The sequence below is a fragment of the Oncorhynchus tshawytscha genome, linkage group LG28 (assembly GCF_018296145.1).
Source record: "Oncorhynchus tshawytscha isolate Ot180627B linkage group LG28, Otsh_v2.0, whole genome shotgun sequence".
NCBI lineage: Eukaryota > Metazoa > Chordata > Actinopteri > Salmoniformes > Salmonidae > Oncorhynchus > Oncorhynchus tshawytscha.
In genome coordinates, this window is record NC_056456.1 from 14,001,858 (window position 1) to 14,020,657 (window position 18,800).

The 18,800-nt window shown below is 39.3% G+C and overlaps 1 protein-coding gene across 1 annotated transcript in view; it reads left to right on the plus strand.

Annotated features, from left to right (window-relative positions):
• pth1r (parathyroid hormone 1 receptor) overlaps positions 1–18,800 on the plus strand; it is an 86,659-nt gene that overhangs the window by 39,449 nt on the left and 28,410 nt on the right. The window contains exons 2-3 of the mRNA XM_024391330.2: positions 6,120–6,222; positions 18,289–18,399. Coding sequence (XP_024247098.1) covers positions 6,120–6,222; positions 18,289–18,399 — 214 coding nt within the window. The remainder of the gene's footprint in view (positions 1–6,119; positions 6,223–18,288; positions 18,400–18,800) is intronic.

Below are 18,800 nucleotides of genomic sequence, written 5' to 3' on the forward strand. Positions count from 1 at the left end.
TGCCTTTCCAAATCATGTCCATGCAATTGAATTTACCACAGTTGGACTCCAAGTTGTAGAAACATCTCAAGGATGATCAATGGAAACAGGATGCACCTGAGCTCAATTTTGAGTCTCATAGCAAGAGGTCTGAATACTTGTATGTAAATTTGATATTTCCATTTTTTTATTTTTAATACATTTGCAAAAAAATTCTAAACTGTTTTTGCTTTGTCATTATTGGGTATTGTGTGTAGATTGAGGGGGGGAAAAACTATTTAATACATTTTAGAACAAGGCTGTAACGTAACAAATTTTGGAAAAAGTAAAGGGGTCTGAATACTTTCCGAATACACTGTATATGTGCATTTGCAACAAAACAAAAATAATCAATATTTTCTGCAGTATTTCAACAGAAACCAAATCTATTCTCTCGTGTTACTCAAACAGAATTGACGACAACTTTGAGTGAGCAGTAAATGGATGCAATTTTATTTAGTCTATAAACTTAATAAAGCAAGAGTGGATCCAATTGTACTGTATATTCATCAACAGGCAATAGCCATAGTGGTACGACACTGATTGTTTCAATGGTCTTGTCCCTTCAGTCTATATGCAGCAAACTCAATATTGGTCTGCACAGTTCCTTGAAAATAGATTTAATTTAAATTTAATTTAATTCATTTTCTTGAGTCTGTTCATTCAAGTAGTGTTTGTATTTCGAGGACCAATGATGAGGACCAATGATGAAAACTCATATTTATATGGTGTGTACTTTTCTCATTTTCTTTTTGGCACTCTGTCAAAAATATTTAACAAAAAGAATACTGTATTTTTTTTATTCAATTCAGATAAATAAGAATGTGCAAAGCTTCTCCCTGTAAGACTTATGTTTGTTTTGGTGGTTTGGAGCCTGGCCAGTGGAGAAGGAACAGTTTTTGAAAACTATCGTAAGGCACAGGCTTATTACCCAGGATACTCCTCTAAAGGATGGCTCTAATCTGAATTGATATGTCATGATATCTTGACATTATAAAGAGGGATTATTTCTTCTTTACCAAGTAGGCTGCGCTGTCTTCTTGTAAGATATTGTCTGGAGTCTGCGGACAATTCCATTATACCTGGGGGGGCTTCTCATTCTCTTTGACCTTATTTCTGTCTTAACACACAGCCCCAAATGTAACCCCAATTACTCTTCCATGCAACAGGGTCACAAAACTAAGCCATACCAGAAAGGTCAAGGTTTACAGTAGAATATAGCTTTATTTATCCATTATATAGAGATAACATTTTAAAGGTGACAAATCCCCGTCAAATCCTGGCTTGAAGGTATTTATCAAACTGTCATTTGTAGTTCAGGGGCAGATTTAGATTAAAAAATATATATATATATATATATATTTAGATTAAAAAAGCTGTTTTCTTCCAGGAAGCCTTAAAAACACATTGCATGAAACTAAGGTTAAACACTGCCCTCTCTCTTACCTGCAGAATCAAATTGCAAAGTAAAAATGGTCTATACAGTTATGTTTAAGATCTTTGTTCTTCAACTTCCTTGTGCATAGTTTCTTTAAAGACCTCCGATGGCTACTTAATGTCAAACTTAATTATTTTCTGAATATGCCATCTTTAGATTTGGAACGAAGATGATGAAGACACCAGTCTTTTCAAGGGCTGACGTCAGCAAGCTCAGTTTAGTTGTTTTTCTGGCCTGTCACTGGCATTACCCTTGCATAAAGCAACATAAGTCAGCAGTGAATTAGATGTGAAAAAGATCTTCGCTTCTTTGGAATAGACCTGTGGAATATTCTATATTGGCATAGCCAGTACAGTAAACAGGTTGTATCTATCCTTGTCGCTGTGTGGTGAAATGTTGTTCCATCTGTGGTTGTTTACCGTCCTAGGCCATAAATGTCCTCTTTCCTCTATACCCCATTCAGCTCTCAAAATGGACATCCTTATTTCAAGCCTTAAACTAGTGAAAATATTGATGGATCAAGCATTAGGGTTTCAAGTGTTGCAGTGCAGAGGGCCTGGTATTTGTCATGTAATATTATATCCCCTGAATCACATGGCTTCAGAGACAAAACTCACATCTTATTTCCCTAATGATTTAAATGTAGATTGAAGTCACAATATGTTGTCTAGATATACAGACAACCGGAGTAGGCATTATAGACTACTCTGATACCTATTTTTCTTTTTAACTAATACTCAAGTTCACTTTCTCTTGGGAGTAGGCCTACATTAAGTCAAATGTCTCCTTTGCGTCAACTTGGTGGCACATTGGAGCATGCCAGCTTTTATGGGGTATATATATCCATATCTGAAGGTCCCTACGCTGACATACAGTACCACATGCTGAGATTCTGACACTGGCTGAGGGATGAGGGTTTTATCACTTCTTTAGTCACAGTAGCTAGGTTTCCATCCACTTGGCAACAAATTCTGATGTAAATATGCAAATTTCCAAACAAACTTGATGCGGATAAATATCTGCATGTGGTGATGTAATGCACACACAAATTTGCATTATTTTTTTTTTGCATAACATGCTGACCAGACCAGACACGTCAGTGCGTGAGTGTCGCAAAATAAATTTAGAAATCCATGTTGTTCAATTATTGCACCCACACTGCTCGTGCGCGTCAACGAGCGTCTGCGATGCCAAGGGCTAAAATCGAACTCCTTTCTATTTGTGACGCAGATCCCGCTGAAAGTCCTGCCTCTCCCATCTCCTCATTGGTTTATAGAAGCAGGTACCCACGTGCCATCTCCTCATTGGTTATACACACGTGGGTGACTGAAAGATGAACTGTTTTGCCAGTAGTCATGGTAATACTATGAAAGTTTAGAAGACAATCACCATATAAGTTCAAAGATTAAAAAGCTGTGTAAGTTCTGTGTATGTTTTCATGTACCGAATACACTTCTAAAGTTCAATGTGTTCCCATCGAATTTTCAACTCCACCGATAATTTTGCCACAAAAACTGTTGCGTTAAATAGCAAATGGGCCTACTCTGGTCTTGGCACGTGCTCTCTAGCCATTAACTCGCAGATACAATGCAGGTAAATTGTGCGGGTAGGCCAGTCTCCATGATGAGAATTGTATGGCTAACAGTGAGAATTATTTTTGTTTGTTAAACGGCAGTCAAGCATTGATCATCATGTCACCAGAATAAGACCATTGATATTTAGCATCAAGATCATCATGCATTTTCACCACTCTGTGATGCTCATCATAATTTATTTAATCTGTAGTTTAATAAACTGCATGGTTTCCTGAGTCGTAGTGGAAGGACCATCATTGCGTGACTCCAAGTTTACTTCGATATAATCTTTCATAATGGAACACTATTCACTTGAATAATGTGTGCATATGTTTTGCTTTACACATATCATATGTATATACTGTATTCTACTGTATTTTAGTCTATGCCACTCCGACATTGCGCATCCTAATATTTATACATTCCTTAATTCCGTTCTTTTACTTTTAGGTTTGTGTGTATTGTTGTGAATTGTTAGATATTACTGCACTGTTGGAGCTCGAAACACAAACCATTGTTCTACACCCACAATATCATCCGCTAAACATGTGTATGTGACCAATAACATGTGATTTATTATTTAAATTTTTGCGCTATTTCTAGCATAATTAATTTCACTCACACAAAAAGATCCCACCATGACGGACGAACACATTATTTGTCGGCATTTTATAAAATTGTATGACTTGCATAAAAAAAAATGTTTAGAACTCGCATACGATGGTATGACTCGTATGACTAGCATAAAGAATGTGGGTGGAAATGTGTTTAGAGAGCCATTTTGGCCTTGATTCTAGGGTCAACTTTTAAAAAAAATTTTTTAAACTTTTGACATTATCACACCACTTTGGCTCAGTTAGACTGTTCTTCCTGCACTTACAGTAAAAATATATACAGTGATAAGAAATGTAGTTGTGTGCGTTATGTGCCACTCGTTTAAATTATACGGGATTTTCAACCATACGTTTTCAAACAGTTGGAAAGATGCCTGCTGGGAAGCAAGCATATGAAATGTATTGTCACGAATGCCAAAGATGACACTTGTCAAAATCAATAGAACAATATGTGTTGCCGATGCGTTCCGATCCCAGCACTCAGCGTTCTGCCAAAGGCACCTATTAAATCTAATTATTCATCACACACACATTTTACAGCAGGTGTAAAAGGTGCCGTGAAATGCTTATGTGCTAGCTCCCTCAACAATGTAGTACATTGATCAATATCAATAGCCACATTTCCATGCACAGTTTTTCTGCGTGTAAAGTCATACCGTATAAAACATGTTTAGTTTTTTTTTACGATAGGTGTGATGGAAACAGGAAGGTTTGGTACAATTTTATAATTGCCGATGGTGGGATCTTTTTGTGTCTAAAATTAATTATGTGAGAAATGGCGGCGGAAACGCATTTATGCGCAAATATTGATATAATCACCATCATATCAAAGTAAATTTGGAGTAACACGATATGGTGTGTGGTCCTCCCAGTACGACTCTGGAAACTATGCAGTTTAGTAGGGTACAGATGATATAAGTTATGATAAACTTCACAGGGTGGTGAAAGTGCACTGTGATCTTGATGCCCCTTTCTAAAAAGATATCGACATGATGATCGATGCTTGACAGCCATTTGACAAATAAAAATGTTCTCGCTATTATCCATCATAATCTCATCATGTATACTATACCCGTACAGTCTACCAGCACTGTATCTGCGAGCTGTTAGCTAGAGAGCATGTGTCAAGACCAGAATAGGCACATTCACTTAACACAACCGTTTTTGTGACAATACTATCCGTGGAGTTGAAAATGCGATGGAAACGTATTGAACTTGATTTTTGTTCGGTACATGAAAACTTGAGCGAAAAATAACATTTTTCAATTACATTTCATCACACACTGATTGTTATTAGCAAAAAGTCCATTTGGTGGAAACACACCACTGGTGGGAAAACCTGCATATTTTCTTTATCCGGATTCGAGAGTATTTGCATCAAAATCTGTCGCAAATTGGATGGAAACCTAGCTATTGATAAGAATAAAATAATCAAGTAAAAAATAACAAGTAATAGAGGTAGTATGATGTAATAATGGACTGTATTTACAAAATAATGATCTAATTTGACTGTATGTATATAGTGGGTAGTGAATTGGTCGCGCAGTAGAATAAATAGTATACAGTATAATTGAAATGCCTTTGTGTGTGTTTGTGTGTAAGGGTTGGATGTATGGGTAGTCAGTGTAGTAATCTTTAAAATGCAGACATTTCATTGAATGGGAAACCCCACCTGGGATATTATGGCTCTGTCTCCAGCACGGTTTGAAAGTTGAGCAAATGTTGTGAGATGTAAGAGGAAAAAGTCATATCTGATTAGTGCTTAAATGGTACACCAGCCACAGAGTGACTAAAATCACAGGAGTACCAGCTGGGACTATAAACAAAGAGCGAAACTGATACTGTTTAGACAAGAAACAGAAACCGCAAGGTCTTTGATAACCCCTTGCCTTCATGGGCAGTTAAGACAGGAATAAAAAATCTGTAACTGACTATACGTTTACCTAAACCACCGTGACTCACAGTTGGCCAAATGCCTCTTATTTGGTTCATCTTAATTGTACTGTGAAAGAAAATGCTTTTTTTGTGCTTTAGGAAACTGTTAGACTGGGACAATGAGGGATGGGGTTTTGATACTCGGGTTGTATTGCATCTATGTACACATTACACATGCTACAAGTCTACCCCCTACTGCTGTTGGCTAGGCTTGTTGTTTGTTTACAGTATGAGTGTGGTGTGTGTGTGAGTGTACACAACCTCCCGCTCTGCTATCTGATGTTTGTTACAAACTGTTTGGGTCAACCTCGCATAAAATAATGCTGTCAACCTCGCATAAAATAATGCTGTCAACCTCGCATAAAATAATGCTGTCAACCTAGCATAAAATGCTTATTGATATGGGAAATTAAATGTGGTTTCACAACAAAGCATTCCTGCTCTGCCATCTGATGTTTATTAAACTTTTCCATTGTGTTTATGGAAAAAAGGTTGCTCCTCAGTGTACTAACTCAGTGTCATTGTCCTTTTTTTATGCAGGTAGAGGCAGATGATGTGCTCACCAAAGAGGAACAGATCGGCCTGTTGTTCAAAGCCAAACGGAAGTGTGAGGTAGCCATCAGGAACAAACACAAGCCTGGTGGTGAGTTTTAAATGGATTTTTAAATGTACTTTTTATCAGATAAAAGTTCTTTAAACCTGATGTGTCAGCCTACCCCTTTTTTTTATTGACATGAAAATGGTCCTGTCATGTTGATATTGGATAAATGACATACTGTATGTGGCTCTCTGCACAGTTAAATTAAATCTCTGTTGGTTCACTGCCTGCTCTGCATGCTCTGTTAACCAGGCATGAATGTAGTTATGTCACATTGACACCTGAGGGCATATCATAAGTATAAGCATTATTTTGTCTACTACTGTGTGTTGTCTCAGCAGAAAAATCACACACAGAGCAGAGGAAACAGTCGACTAAGAGGCTGAGATGTATAGATTATTGAGCGAGTCAGAACTCAAAACAGGCATTCTGTAGGAATAATGATTTGACTGACAGAACGTCGGAAAATGGAAGTTTATTTTTTAGAGCCTGTCACAAGATAATGAATTATCTTGTGGAGAAAATGGTTTCCTTTGTCACTATTTGAATCATATTAGTCAAATTAGTGTGAATGTTGATGGCATTGATCCAATCCCAGATTGTAGCTTTAATATGGAGCATTCATTCAGGACAATTACGTATAGTACCATGGCTGGACTATAGTTTGAAATTAAGAGTGGAACATTTTATTCTATTTCTTCCTGTATGGTTAGGGTGGTCGGGGGATTTTTGAGAGAAGCTGATCCAGTCTGTATTTGTTTACTTGTGGTTGTGCGAATGACCGTCACTTTCAGGCAGACACCAGATTTTCCGTGTCTGTGGTCAGTATATATTTTTTCAGTTTGATTATTCTAAAGAGGTTTTTGATTCCATATCCAGACAGTCATATTATTTTCTCTTTAACCCTGGTTCATTGTGGTCTTGTGTTCTTTCTGTGTTGGAAACAGACACATTCTTTCTCGTAAATGATACAATACAAATACAAATTTGTATTGTACTGTAGAACTAAGAAATACAAATGGTTGATAGATTCCCAGTAGTTATATTATCTCTCACAATATTCCCCAAATGTGCACAGATTCTGCAAATGTTCACAGCTTTCAGGCTTAACTTGAAATAGAACTTAAAAGAACATCTTTTTTTTTAAGATCATCAATCATCATCAATCATCAAAAGACGTGTCGGTACGATATGGTTTCAGTGTTTAACAGGGAAAGGGTAAAGCATGCCTGTGGTTCCTCAAAGTGTATTGATCAGAATGATCCCAGACACTAACACTAAGCAGAGCACTTGGAGCCACATTAGAGCTGTCTAAGATGAGCCTCCTTACCACCTCTGACCACCATCAGCCCTAATGCAGCTTGACATGTCTTGCGTGTCACTGTCGTATGAGGCGTTATTATTTTTTCCAGGTAGCTGGGGGGTACAATTCCAGGGTAGATTTCATCCTTCAACAGCTTCCTCCTTCATCATTTGGGAGAGTATTTTACATTTTAAATGGAGTATGTGTTAAGTCGACCTAATATTTTATTACCATAGAGAATCTTACCTCCAGTTTTGGTCGGTTTCTTTTTAAATTCGTCCATTTGTGAAATGGACAGAAACGCAAATCACAAATTGAAATAATTGTCTTTAAAAACCTCTTAAGGATCGGACCCTTTTTTTCCTTTCAATTTTCACCTAAAATGATTTATCCAAATCTAACTGCCTGTAGCTCAGGACCTGAAGTAAGGATATGCACATTCTTGATACCATTTGAAAGGAAACACTGACGTTTGTGTAAATGTTAAATTAATGTATGAGAATATAACACATTAGATCTGGTAAAAGATATCTGGTAAAATAAAAAACTTTTTTTTTGTACCATCTTTAAAATGCAAGAGAAAGGCCATAATTTATTATTCCAGCCCAGGTGCAATTTAGATTTTGGTCACTAGATGGCATCAGTGTATGTGCAAAATTTTGGACTGATCCAATGAAACATTGCGTTTCTGTTAAAATGTTTGTATCAAGACTGCCCAAATGTGCCTAATTGGTTTATTAATAACTTTTCAAGTTCATAACTGTGCAATCTCCTCAAACAATAGCATGGTATTATTTCACTGTTATAGCTACTGTAAATTGGACAGTGCAGTTAGATGAACAATAATTTAAGCTTTCTGCCAATATCAGATATGTCTGTGTCCTGGGAAATTGTCTTGTTACTTACAACCTCATGTTAATCGCATTAGACTACGTTAGCGCAACCCTCCCGCAGGGGACCCACCAATCCTGTAGAGGTGATAATACATACACACAACAAGTAGGTCACATGGGGGAGAGGCGTTGTGCCGTGAGGTTTCTTTATTTGGTTTTTGAAACCAGGTTTGCTGTTCACTTGCACTATATAAGATGAAAGGCAGTTGCATGCACTCATGGCTCTATATAGTACTGTATGTTTCCTTGAATCTGTTCTGGATCTGGGGACTGTAAAAATAACCCTGGTGGCATACCTGGTGGGGTAAGTGTGTAAATGCTGTGTGTAAGTTGGCTATGCAAACAATTTGGAATTTCCAACACATTAATGTTTCTGATATGCTGAACACACCACTCGTGTTGCAAAATAAATGTACACATACATGTTATTCAATCATTGCACCCACATTGCTCGCGCGCATCAACAAGCATCTGTGTAGCCAGGTGCTAAAATATAACTTGTTTCTATTCTCAGCAAAAAATGTACCTCCTCTCACTGTCAACTGTGTTTATTTTCAGTAAACTTAACATGTGTAAATATTTGTATGAACATAACAAGATTCAACAACTGAGACAACTGAACAAGTTCCACAGACATGGAATAATGTGTCCCTGATCAAAGGGGGGGTCAAAATCAAAAGTAATCAGTAGTAGTCAGTATCTGGTGTGGCCACCAGCTGCATTAAGTACTGCAGTGCATCTCCTTCTCATGGACTGCACCAGATTTGCCAGTTCTTACTGTGAGATGTTACCCCACTCTTCCACCAAGGCACCTGCAAGTTTCCGGACATTTTGGGGGGGAATGTCCCTTCCCTGTAACGCACAGCGTTGAGATTGCCTGCAATGACAACAAGCTTAGTCCAATGATGCTGTGACACACCGCCCCAGACCATGACAGACCGTCCACCACCAAATCGATCCCGCTCCACAGTACAGGCCTCGGTGTAACGACGATAAACACGAATCCGACCATCACTCCTGGTGAGACAAAACCGCGACTCGTCAGTGAAGAGCACTTTTTGCCAGTCCTGTCTGGTCCTGTGATGGTGGGTTTGTGCCCATAGACGACGTTGTTGCCGGTGATGTCTGGTGAGGCCCTGCCTTACAACAGGCCTACAAGCCCTCAGTCCATCCTTTCTCAGCCTATTGCGGACAGTCTGAGCACTGATGGAGGGATTGTGTGTTTTTGGTGTAACTTGGGCAGTTGTTGTTGCCATCCTGTACCTGTCCTGTAGGTTTGATGTTCGGATGTTAGTCAGTCTTTCCTCAACTCTTAGCCAAGAGAGACTGGCATGCATAGTATTAATATTACCCCTCTGATTTACAATGCAGAGCAAGACTTGCCGCTCTGTTCTGGGCCAGCTACAGCTTAACTAGGTCTTTTTTGCAGCACTTGACCATATGACTGGACAATAAAATAAGATAAAACTAGAGCCTGCAGGATTTGCTTTGTGGCGTGGGGTGTCAAAAAAGCAGAGCATCTCTTTATTATGGACAGACCTCTGCCCATCTTTACAACCATTGAATCTATATGTTTTGACCATGACAGTTTACGATCTAAGGTAAAACCAAGTAATTTAGTCTCCTCAACTTGTTCAACAGCCATACCATTCATTACCAGATTCAGCTAAGGTCTAGAATTTAGGGCATGAGTTTTACCAAATACAATGCTCTTAGTTGTAGAGATGTTCAGGACCAGTTTATTACTGGCCACCCATTCCAAAACAGACTGCAACTATTTAAGGGCTTCAGTGAATTCATTAGCTGTGGTTGCTGATGTGTATGTGGTTGAATTATCAGCATACACGGACACACATGCTTTGTTTAATGCCAGTGGCGGGTCATTGGTAAAAATAGAAAACAGAGGGCCTAAAGAGCTGCCATGCGGTACAACATAGTTTAAATCTTTGACATTAGAGAAGCTTCCATTAAAAAACAACCTCTGAGTTCTATTAGATTGCCATATCATGGATTCAGAGCTGAGGTTGAAAAGCCATTAATACATATGTTTTCTTAACAGGTTATTGTCAATAATATCAAAGGCTGCTCTGAAATCTAACAGTACAGCTCCCACAATCTTCTTATTATGAATGCATTTGAACCAATCATCAGTCGTTTGTCAGTGCAGTACATGTTGAGTGCCCTTCTATATAAGCTTGCTGAAATTGTTAATTTGTTACAGAGAAGTAGTATTGTATTTGGTCAAACATAATTGTTTCCAACAGTTTGCTAAGAGCTGGCAGGTCTACTGTTAGAACCAGTAAAGGTTGCTTTATCACTCTTAGGCAGTGGAATGACTTTGGCTTCCCTCCAGGCCTGAGGACAAAGACATTCCTCTAGGCTCAGACTAAATATATGACAGATAGGAGTGGCTATAAAGTCAGCTACCTTCCTCAGTAGCTATCCATCTAAGTTGTCATTGCCAGGAGGTTTGCCATTATTGATCGATAACAATCATTTTCCCACCTCTCCCACACTAACTTACAATGCACTTTTTTCATTGTTAGTTTTTTCTATGCATGAATTAGGATGGCTCACTGTTCATTATTGGCATTTCCTGCCTAGGTTTTCCCATTTTGCCAATGAAGTAATCGGCCATAGATACCCATTTCATGAAGCTCCCGACGAACAGTTCTTATGCTGACGTTGTATCCAGAGGCAGTTAGGAACCCGTTCTGTGAGCTTGTGTGGCATTCAAGGCTGAGCCGTTGTTGCTCTTAGATGTTTTCACTTCACAATAACATCACTTACAGTTGACCGGGGCAGCTCTAGCAGGGCAGACATTTGACAAACTTGTTGGAAAGGTGGCATCCTATGACGATGCCACTTCAAAAGTCATTGAGCTCTTCAGTAAGGCCATTATTCTGCCAATGTTTGTCTATGGAGATTGCATGGCTGTGCTCGATTTTATACGGGTGTGGCTGAAATAACCAGAATCCATTCATTTGAAGGGGTGTCCACATACTTTTGTATATACTGTATAGTGTATCATTGATCTTGGCTTCATAAGTTTTTCTTCTTTTTGTTGAGTTTAGTCACAATTTTTTTATTTGCAGTCAGTCAGCCAGTCAGATGTCCAGCCAGACTTATTAGAACCTCCTTTTGCCCAATCTCTATCAACCATAACGTTTTTAAATTCCTCCTCAATCCATGGAGTCTTAAGTTCTAATTAATAACCTCTTAAATGTAGTGGCAAAATGTAGATTTCCGCCTAAATATACATACCCAAAAGTAGGTGCTACTCCTGTGTAATTACATGATTCTGACATGGTATATTTGGAAAGAAGACATCTGGGAGATTATGAGGAAATTAGCAGAAGATAGTTCGGAGTTACGTAGGCCAGAATACACAAGATCAAGCACACTCTGTTCTTTTATTTGAATTACTGATGACTAGAGCAGGAAAGACATCAGATGGCTTCCACAACATTGTGAGCAATATCAGAAAAAAATGGGATTAATAGACCTAACAACTAGAAATGGACAAATGTTGTAGTAAGTGGTGTCAGGTGTGGTTACAGGACGCTTCCAAGTGTCCCTAAACCTCTCCAAAGCGGCATATGTCTGTAAATTAAATAATTCCAGTGCTTTTATATATTTGAAATCCCTAAATGCAATTTGTTCAGTACAAAAAACACAATTTGTATCACATCAACCTCACTCAAACATTGTGGTGGTGTTATGGAGTATCCAGGCTACATTCAAGTTTCCTTTCAACCTCTCCAAAGTGTCTGAATGTGGTAATTGGACTGTTTTTGCACACAGGATGTGCATAAAAGTTATTGTTCACAATTACAAACTAAAGTTCTGCATCGTCAACCTCTCTCAAACATTGTGGCGGTGTCGGGGGACGTACAGGGGATATGGATATCTACATCGCGTAAGCAGGCAACATATTTTTTATGCGCAAAGATATAGTTACTTGGTAGACATTCGACGTTGCCATTAAGTCATACGTCATCAGATAACAGGCTAGATTTGTTGCTACCAACCTAAGGAGTCATTTGATAAGCCCCCCATGTAGCTATAACTCAAACACAGACCGATCATTGAAGCTTACCTTGTAATATGTTTGCTGTTTGGTGAAAACGTTGTGTAATATGAATATTTTGACTCTCGGGGCTGGTGATCAATAACTGTAGGTCACAGGCAGACAAATAAGATATCCTCATGATCTGTGAAGTCCCAGCTTTCAGTGTGTGTTAAATAAAAGCAGGCACCAGAGAGAGCATACTGACTGGTTGCATCACTAGCTGGTATGGCAACTGCTCGGCCTCCGACCGCAAGGCATTAGAGGGTAGTGCGAACTGCCCAATACATTACTGGGCCGAAGCTTCTTGCCATCCAGGACCTCTATACCAGGCGGTGTCAGAGGAATGCCCTAAAAATGGTTTAAAACTCCAGCCACGCTAGTCATAGACTGTCCTCTCTGCTACCGCACGGCAAGCGGTACCGGAGCACCGAGTCTAGGTCCAAGAGGCTTGTAAAAACAGCTTCTATCCCCCCATGCCATTAGACTCCTTAACAGCTAGTCAAATACCCAGACTATTTGCATAGTCTTTTCACCACTGCTACTCTCTGTTGTCATCTATGCATAGTCACTTTTACTCTACCTACATGTACAGTTGAAGTCAGAAGTTTACATACACCTTAGCCAAATACATTTAAACTCAGTTTTTCACAATTCCTGACATTTAATCTTAGTACAAATTCCCTGTTTTAGGTCAGTTAAGATCACCACTTTATTTTAAGAATGTGAAATGTCCGAATAATAGTAGAGAGAATGATTTCAGCTTTTATTTCTTTCATCACATTCCTAGTGGGTCAGAAGTTTACATACACTCAATTAGTATTTGGTAGCATTGCCTTTAAATTGTTTAAAACTTGGGTCAAACATTTCGGGTAGCCTTCCACACGCTTCCCATAATAAGTTGGATGAATTTTGGCCCATTCTTCCTGACAGAGCTGGTGTAACTGAGTCAGGTTTGTAGGCCTCTTTGCTCGCACACTCTTTTTCACTTCTGCCCACAAATGTTCTATAGGATTGAGGTCAGCGCTTTGTGATGGCCACTCCAATACCTTGACTTTGTTGTACTTAAGCCATTTTTCCACAACTTTGGAAGTAGGTCATTGTCCATTTGGAAGACCCATTTGCAACCAAGCTTTAACTTCCTGACTGATGTCATGAGATGTTGCTTCAATATATTCACAATTTTCCTACCTCGTGATGCTATCTATTTTGTGAAGTGCACCAGCCTTCCTGCAGCAAAGCACCTCCACAATATGATTCTGCCACCCTCGTGCTTCACGGTTGGGATGGTGTTCTTCGGCTTGCAAGCCTCCCCCTTTTTCCTCCAAACATAACGATGGTCATTATGGCCAAACAGTTCTATTTTTGTTTCATCAGACCAGGTCGTGGCTGATTTCTTTAGAATTTCCCATGATGTCAAGCAAAGAGGGACTGAGCTTGAAGGTAGGCCTTGAAATACATCCACAGGTACACCTCCAATTGACTCAAATGATGTCAATTAGCCTATCGGAAGCCATGACATAATTTTCTGGAATTTTCCAAGCTGTTTAAAGGCACAGTCAACTTAGTGTATGTACACTTGTGACCCACTGGAGTTGTAATACAGTGAATTATAAGTGAAATAATGTCTGTAAACATTTGTTGAAAAAATGACTTGTCACGCACAAAGTAGATGTCCTACCTAAATCAAATCAAATCAAATCAAATCAAATTTTATTTGTCACATACACATGGTTAGCAGATGTTAATGCGAGTGTAGCGAAATGCTTGTGCTTCTAGTTCCGACAATGCAGTAATAACGAGCAAGTAATCTAACTAACAATTCCAAAAAAAAAACTACTGTCTTATACACAGTGTAAGGGGATAAAGAATATGTACATAAGGATATATGAATGAGTGAATGAGTGACACCTCAACCGGTGTCCCCGCACATTGACTCTATTTGTACCCCCCTGTATATAGTCGCTATTGTTATTTTACTGCTGCTCTTTAATTACTTGTTACTTTTCTCTGTATTTCTTATAACTGCATTGTTGGTTAGGAACTCATAAGTAAGCATTTCACTGCACATGGTAAAATCACATTTTATTAGTCACGTGTTTATTTAATTTAAGCTTCACAATGCTAACCGGAAGGTAGGTAGCAGCCATCTTGAAATGAGGTCATCGGCTCGGCCTGCCCTTATAAATTAGTGTACCCATACGGTAGTAATGCTTTTTATTTATCACATCAGCCCAAATATTTTAACATCAAACAAAAAAAAATTCCCCCACATCATTTCAATGAAATTACATTGAACCACGGTGTGTGCATCAGACATGACTACTTAACCTGTATACCTGGTGACGCTGTCAGAGAGTAGTAGAATCGACTTAGCCTGGTGGCTGTATCCTGACCCCTTTTTGAAAGGTTGCACACTATCAAGGCGAGACCCAAATGCAAACACAGGAGGCAGATGGTTGGAGTCCTACAAATGTTTATTAATCCAAAGGGGTAGGCAAGAGAATGGTCATGGACAGGCAAAAAGATCAAAACCAGATCAGAGTCCAGGAGGTACAGGCTCATGGTCAAGGCAGGCAGAATGGTCAGGCAGGCGGGTACAAAGTCCAGAAACAGGCAAGGGTAAAAAAAAAAAAGGAAATGTAAAAAGCAAGAGAACGGGTAAACTGCTGGTTGACTTGGAAACATACAAGACAAACTGGCACAGAGAGACAGGAAACACAGTGATAAATACACTGGGAAAAATAAGCGACACCTGGAGGTGGTGGAGACGACCACAAGGACAGGTGAAACAGATCAGGGCTTGACACACATGTCTTCACAATCATAGCTCAGCTGAAGCTGAAATGTGGGTATGCATATTACCTACCTCTCAAAGAGAGAGGAACGGCTAGGGTGTACTTTCTGCCTGAAAAAGCTTTCAATGCCTTATTTGGTGTGCTTGATTAATTCAGTATTCTTTTTACTTTATAATTTCGAGCATTTTCATTTGAACTTAATTTCAACCTAATGTGCACATTGTTTATTAGGTGGCAAATACTTTGACATCATTATGTTCTGTACAGTATAGCCTATGCTGTAGTTAGTCTCATGATGACCCTGTAGAAATGTGTACCATTGTACACTGAGAGTCAGGAAGTTCAGGGAGTGAATACATTTAATAAATAAACTCATTTTAAAAGATAATAAAAAAACACACAGCGCACTGACAGAAACAATAACGCCTAGGGAAGGAACCAAAGGGAGTGACATAAATAGGGCAGGTAATCAGGGAGGGGATGGAGTCCAGGTGAGTGTCAATAAGCGCTGGTGCACATGACGATGGTGACAGGTGTGCGTAATAATCAGTGGTCTGGTGACCTAGAGGTCAGAGAGGGAGTATACGCGACCAAATGGCGGAGGAAACTTTTGCTGTTAACTGGCCATTTATGTTTTATGAATAGTTTTTAGTTTTGTAATGTTGACGACATTGGCTAAGAAAAGTGTGCCCTTTATTTGGAATGGGCTAAAGCTCATTTTGGTCTCCTCTATTGTGAAAAAACCTTAACTTGCATGCTGACTCAAACTCAAAGAGTAGCAACTGAATACATTTTTGAGGTGTTTGGCTTTTCTTCCAGATTTGTCTTTAACCATGTCTTATGTGAGCACACTGGTGTTATGTGCCACTGTAAACTTGTGGTTAGCCAAACTATTATTAGAACTGTGGAGGGATGACTGTTTCAAATGGTTTGCACCGTGTGGTAGTAAAATTAGCAAATAGTAATGAACTGATCTTTCTATTCTAGCTATTTTGAAAGTGGTGGCTGGTAGGGTGGTGGGCCACCCTCAGCCCAAGGCCAGGGTCTTGTTTAGTGTTGCAGTGTTTCACTGTGAAGTCCCATCTATTTGTTATTATTTCTCATTTGTGCCTTAAATACACATGAGTTCTCCATTACTTCCCTGAGACAACGTTTTCATTGAGGGAGACACTGAGGTTTGCCTGGTTAGGTTAGTGGAGGGATGTGGCCTCAAGACCCCAGACCTTGCAGTGTGTGAAAATAGCTCAGCATTCAAACCTGTGGTCTTGGTGTAAAGTCATAAAAGCTTGCAACTATCAAAACTACTGCGATATGTTTTGACATCTGCAAGACTTGAATCAAATGACTGGAGGGAAAAAGAAAGCGTTATTATAAACCTCAATTACATCACCAATCCCGAAGTCTCCCACTCCCCCATAGTCCCATTTATATTTAAATCATGGTCATGGAATTTTATAGGAAATTATATATGTGTGTGTTCTGTGTTTAATTTGAGCCCGTTGGTAGGTGGTCCGATGGGTTATAAAAGTACAGTGAAAAGAAACTCAAACCTAAGACCGATTTCACTCCCAGGACATGTGGTCATTGATATGGAAAAACGTGAAGCATCTTAGGCTTCTCTCTCAGTCCAAAACCAGTTGAAAAAAAATACAAAGTGTGCTCTCTAATTATGATATCCGAATGATGGGCGAATTTGAAGGCACATAAAAATAATGCCGTCATAGCCTCTTTGTAACATTGATTACATGAATGAGAAAGTAATAGATTCCATAGCAAAGAGAAAACAGTTTTATCCTTATCTAGTTATTAGTGGTGAGTGTGGGGAAGATGTTTTCAATAATAGAAAATGAAAGTGTAGCCAGAAAGTGGCTTCTGCCAGGGATCTGTGGGGAGAGGGTACTACATTCCCACTGTCGGAGGGCTAGGGTTTCTGCACCATTTGGTAAAGCTAACAATTAAGAATAATTTGGTTCTAAAATGCTACTGCTGCCCGCATGTATCAATGAGCATAAGGTTGCTTGACATCGATCTACGGTTTGTTCTGTTTGCCAAAGCAACAATTCCTTGTGAGTCGAAGGCGGTTTTTTTTGCAAACTTGCTTAAAGTGTACAAACAACAACTTTACCGCGCTGTGCGCATACCCAGGGGGGAAGATTTTTACAAGAGGGTAGAAATAAGAGAGGTTAGCAGAACTGCTAACTGCTTGACTCTGCTCTTCCACTGTGGTGAACTAGACTCCGTATTCAGTGGTGTACCATAGTATCTTTGTTTTTTCCCAAGGGATCCAGAACCATGCACCATTGTCACTGTTGTTTTCTTGATTTTGCCTGGATTTTCCACAAATAAGATCCATATTGAAACCACTTTTAACAGAAGAGATGCGCTTTATGTTGAGGTGTGTGAGTGCTGCGGTAAGATCATAAACATTCAATAAATAGTGCATTTAGGCCTATGCCCCTCCTATGGATAATTAGAAACATGCCTGCATAGGCCTACTCCGTTATTTCCTGACTGCAACATTGCAAGTCTCCTTTTAATGCGGCGGAAGCAACAGACTTAACAAGCATGTCTTTCTTGTGAGTTGGACGTAAACAGTGGAAGCAGATTCATGCCAAAACAAAGTACAATTAAAAACATTGAAGTATGATACATTTGCTTGAAAATGTTGACATTTTGAGGTGTTTTGGGAATGACATGCTTGTTTGTTTAGCCTTAGTTGTAGTTTTGCTGGAGAGCAGCAGCCACACATCTTCTCTGGATGATCAAACATACTGGTGTTGTGAACAAGGGACATTATATCCATTTCCTACTTACAACCAATTAGCAGCCTACTGGGGCCATCTTTCTCTACATGCTGTTTATGATCATGACATTAGGTTAACGCTCATTTGTGTATCCTTTTCAGGGGACAGCACAATCTAAAAACAGCTACTCATTGGTGTCTTGGAATACAACAAAGCCTAAGGCGACGTAATGTTGGAGCCAAGGCAGAGAACAGTCAGTCACTAGGCGTAAAATGTCACTACTGCTTTGGCTCTATTCCTGCAGATGGTTACTGCTCGCCGGAGTGGGATGGCATTGTTTGTTGGCCTGAGGGGTCTCCTGGAAAGCTGGTGTCCACTGCCTGTCCAGAGTACATTTACGACTTCAACCATAAAGGTAAGACAGGCCCTGGGTAGCCTGCAGTTCAACAGTTCTTTCACTGAGCTCATTTTCAGTTTTACGTCAAATGTGCGCACGCACGGCTGTAAGTCGCTTTGGAAAAAAGTGACTGCTAAACGGCACATAGGTACTGGTGGTCACTATTGTACAATTTGAAAACAACCTCTTGTGTCTGCTTTACTCTGGAAGACGGCATGGGGCGTTGCTTTAGAATACATTTCTATAGTTACATCGACGCAACAAGATTTTGATCTTTAAAAACTTGAGTTCTTCATCTGACAAGGCTGTTACACTGGAAAAAGTACACATGATTTCTGATGTGATAACATTCTACCAAACTCCTAACATACTATTCACTTTGTTTCCTAGAAAAGGCCAACAGCCTTGGACATTTATTC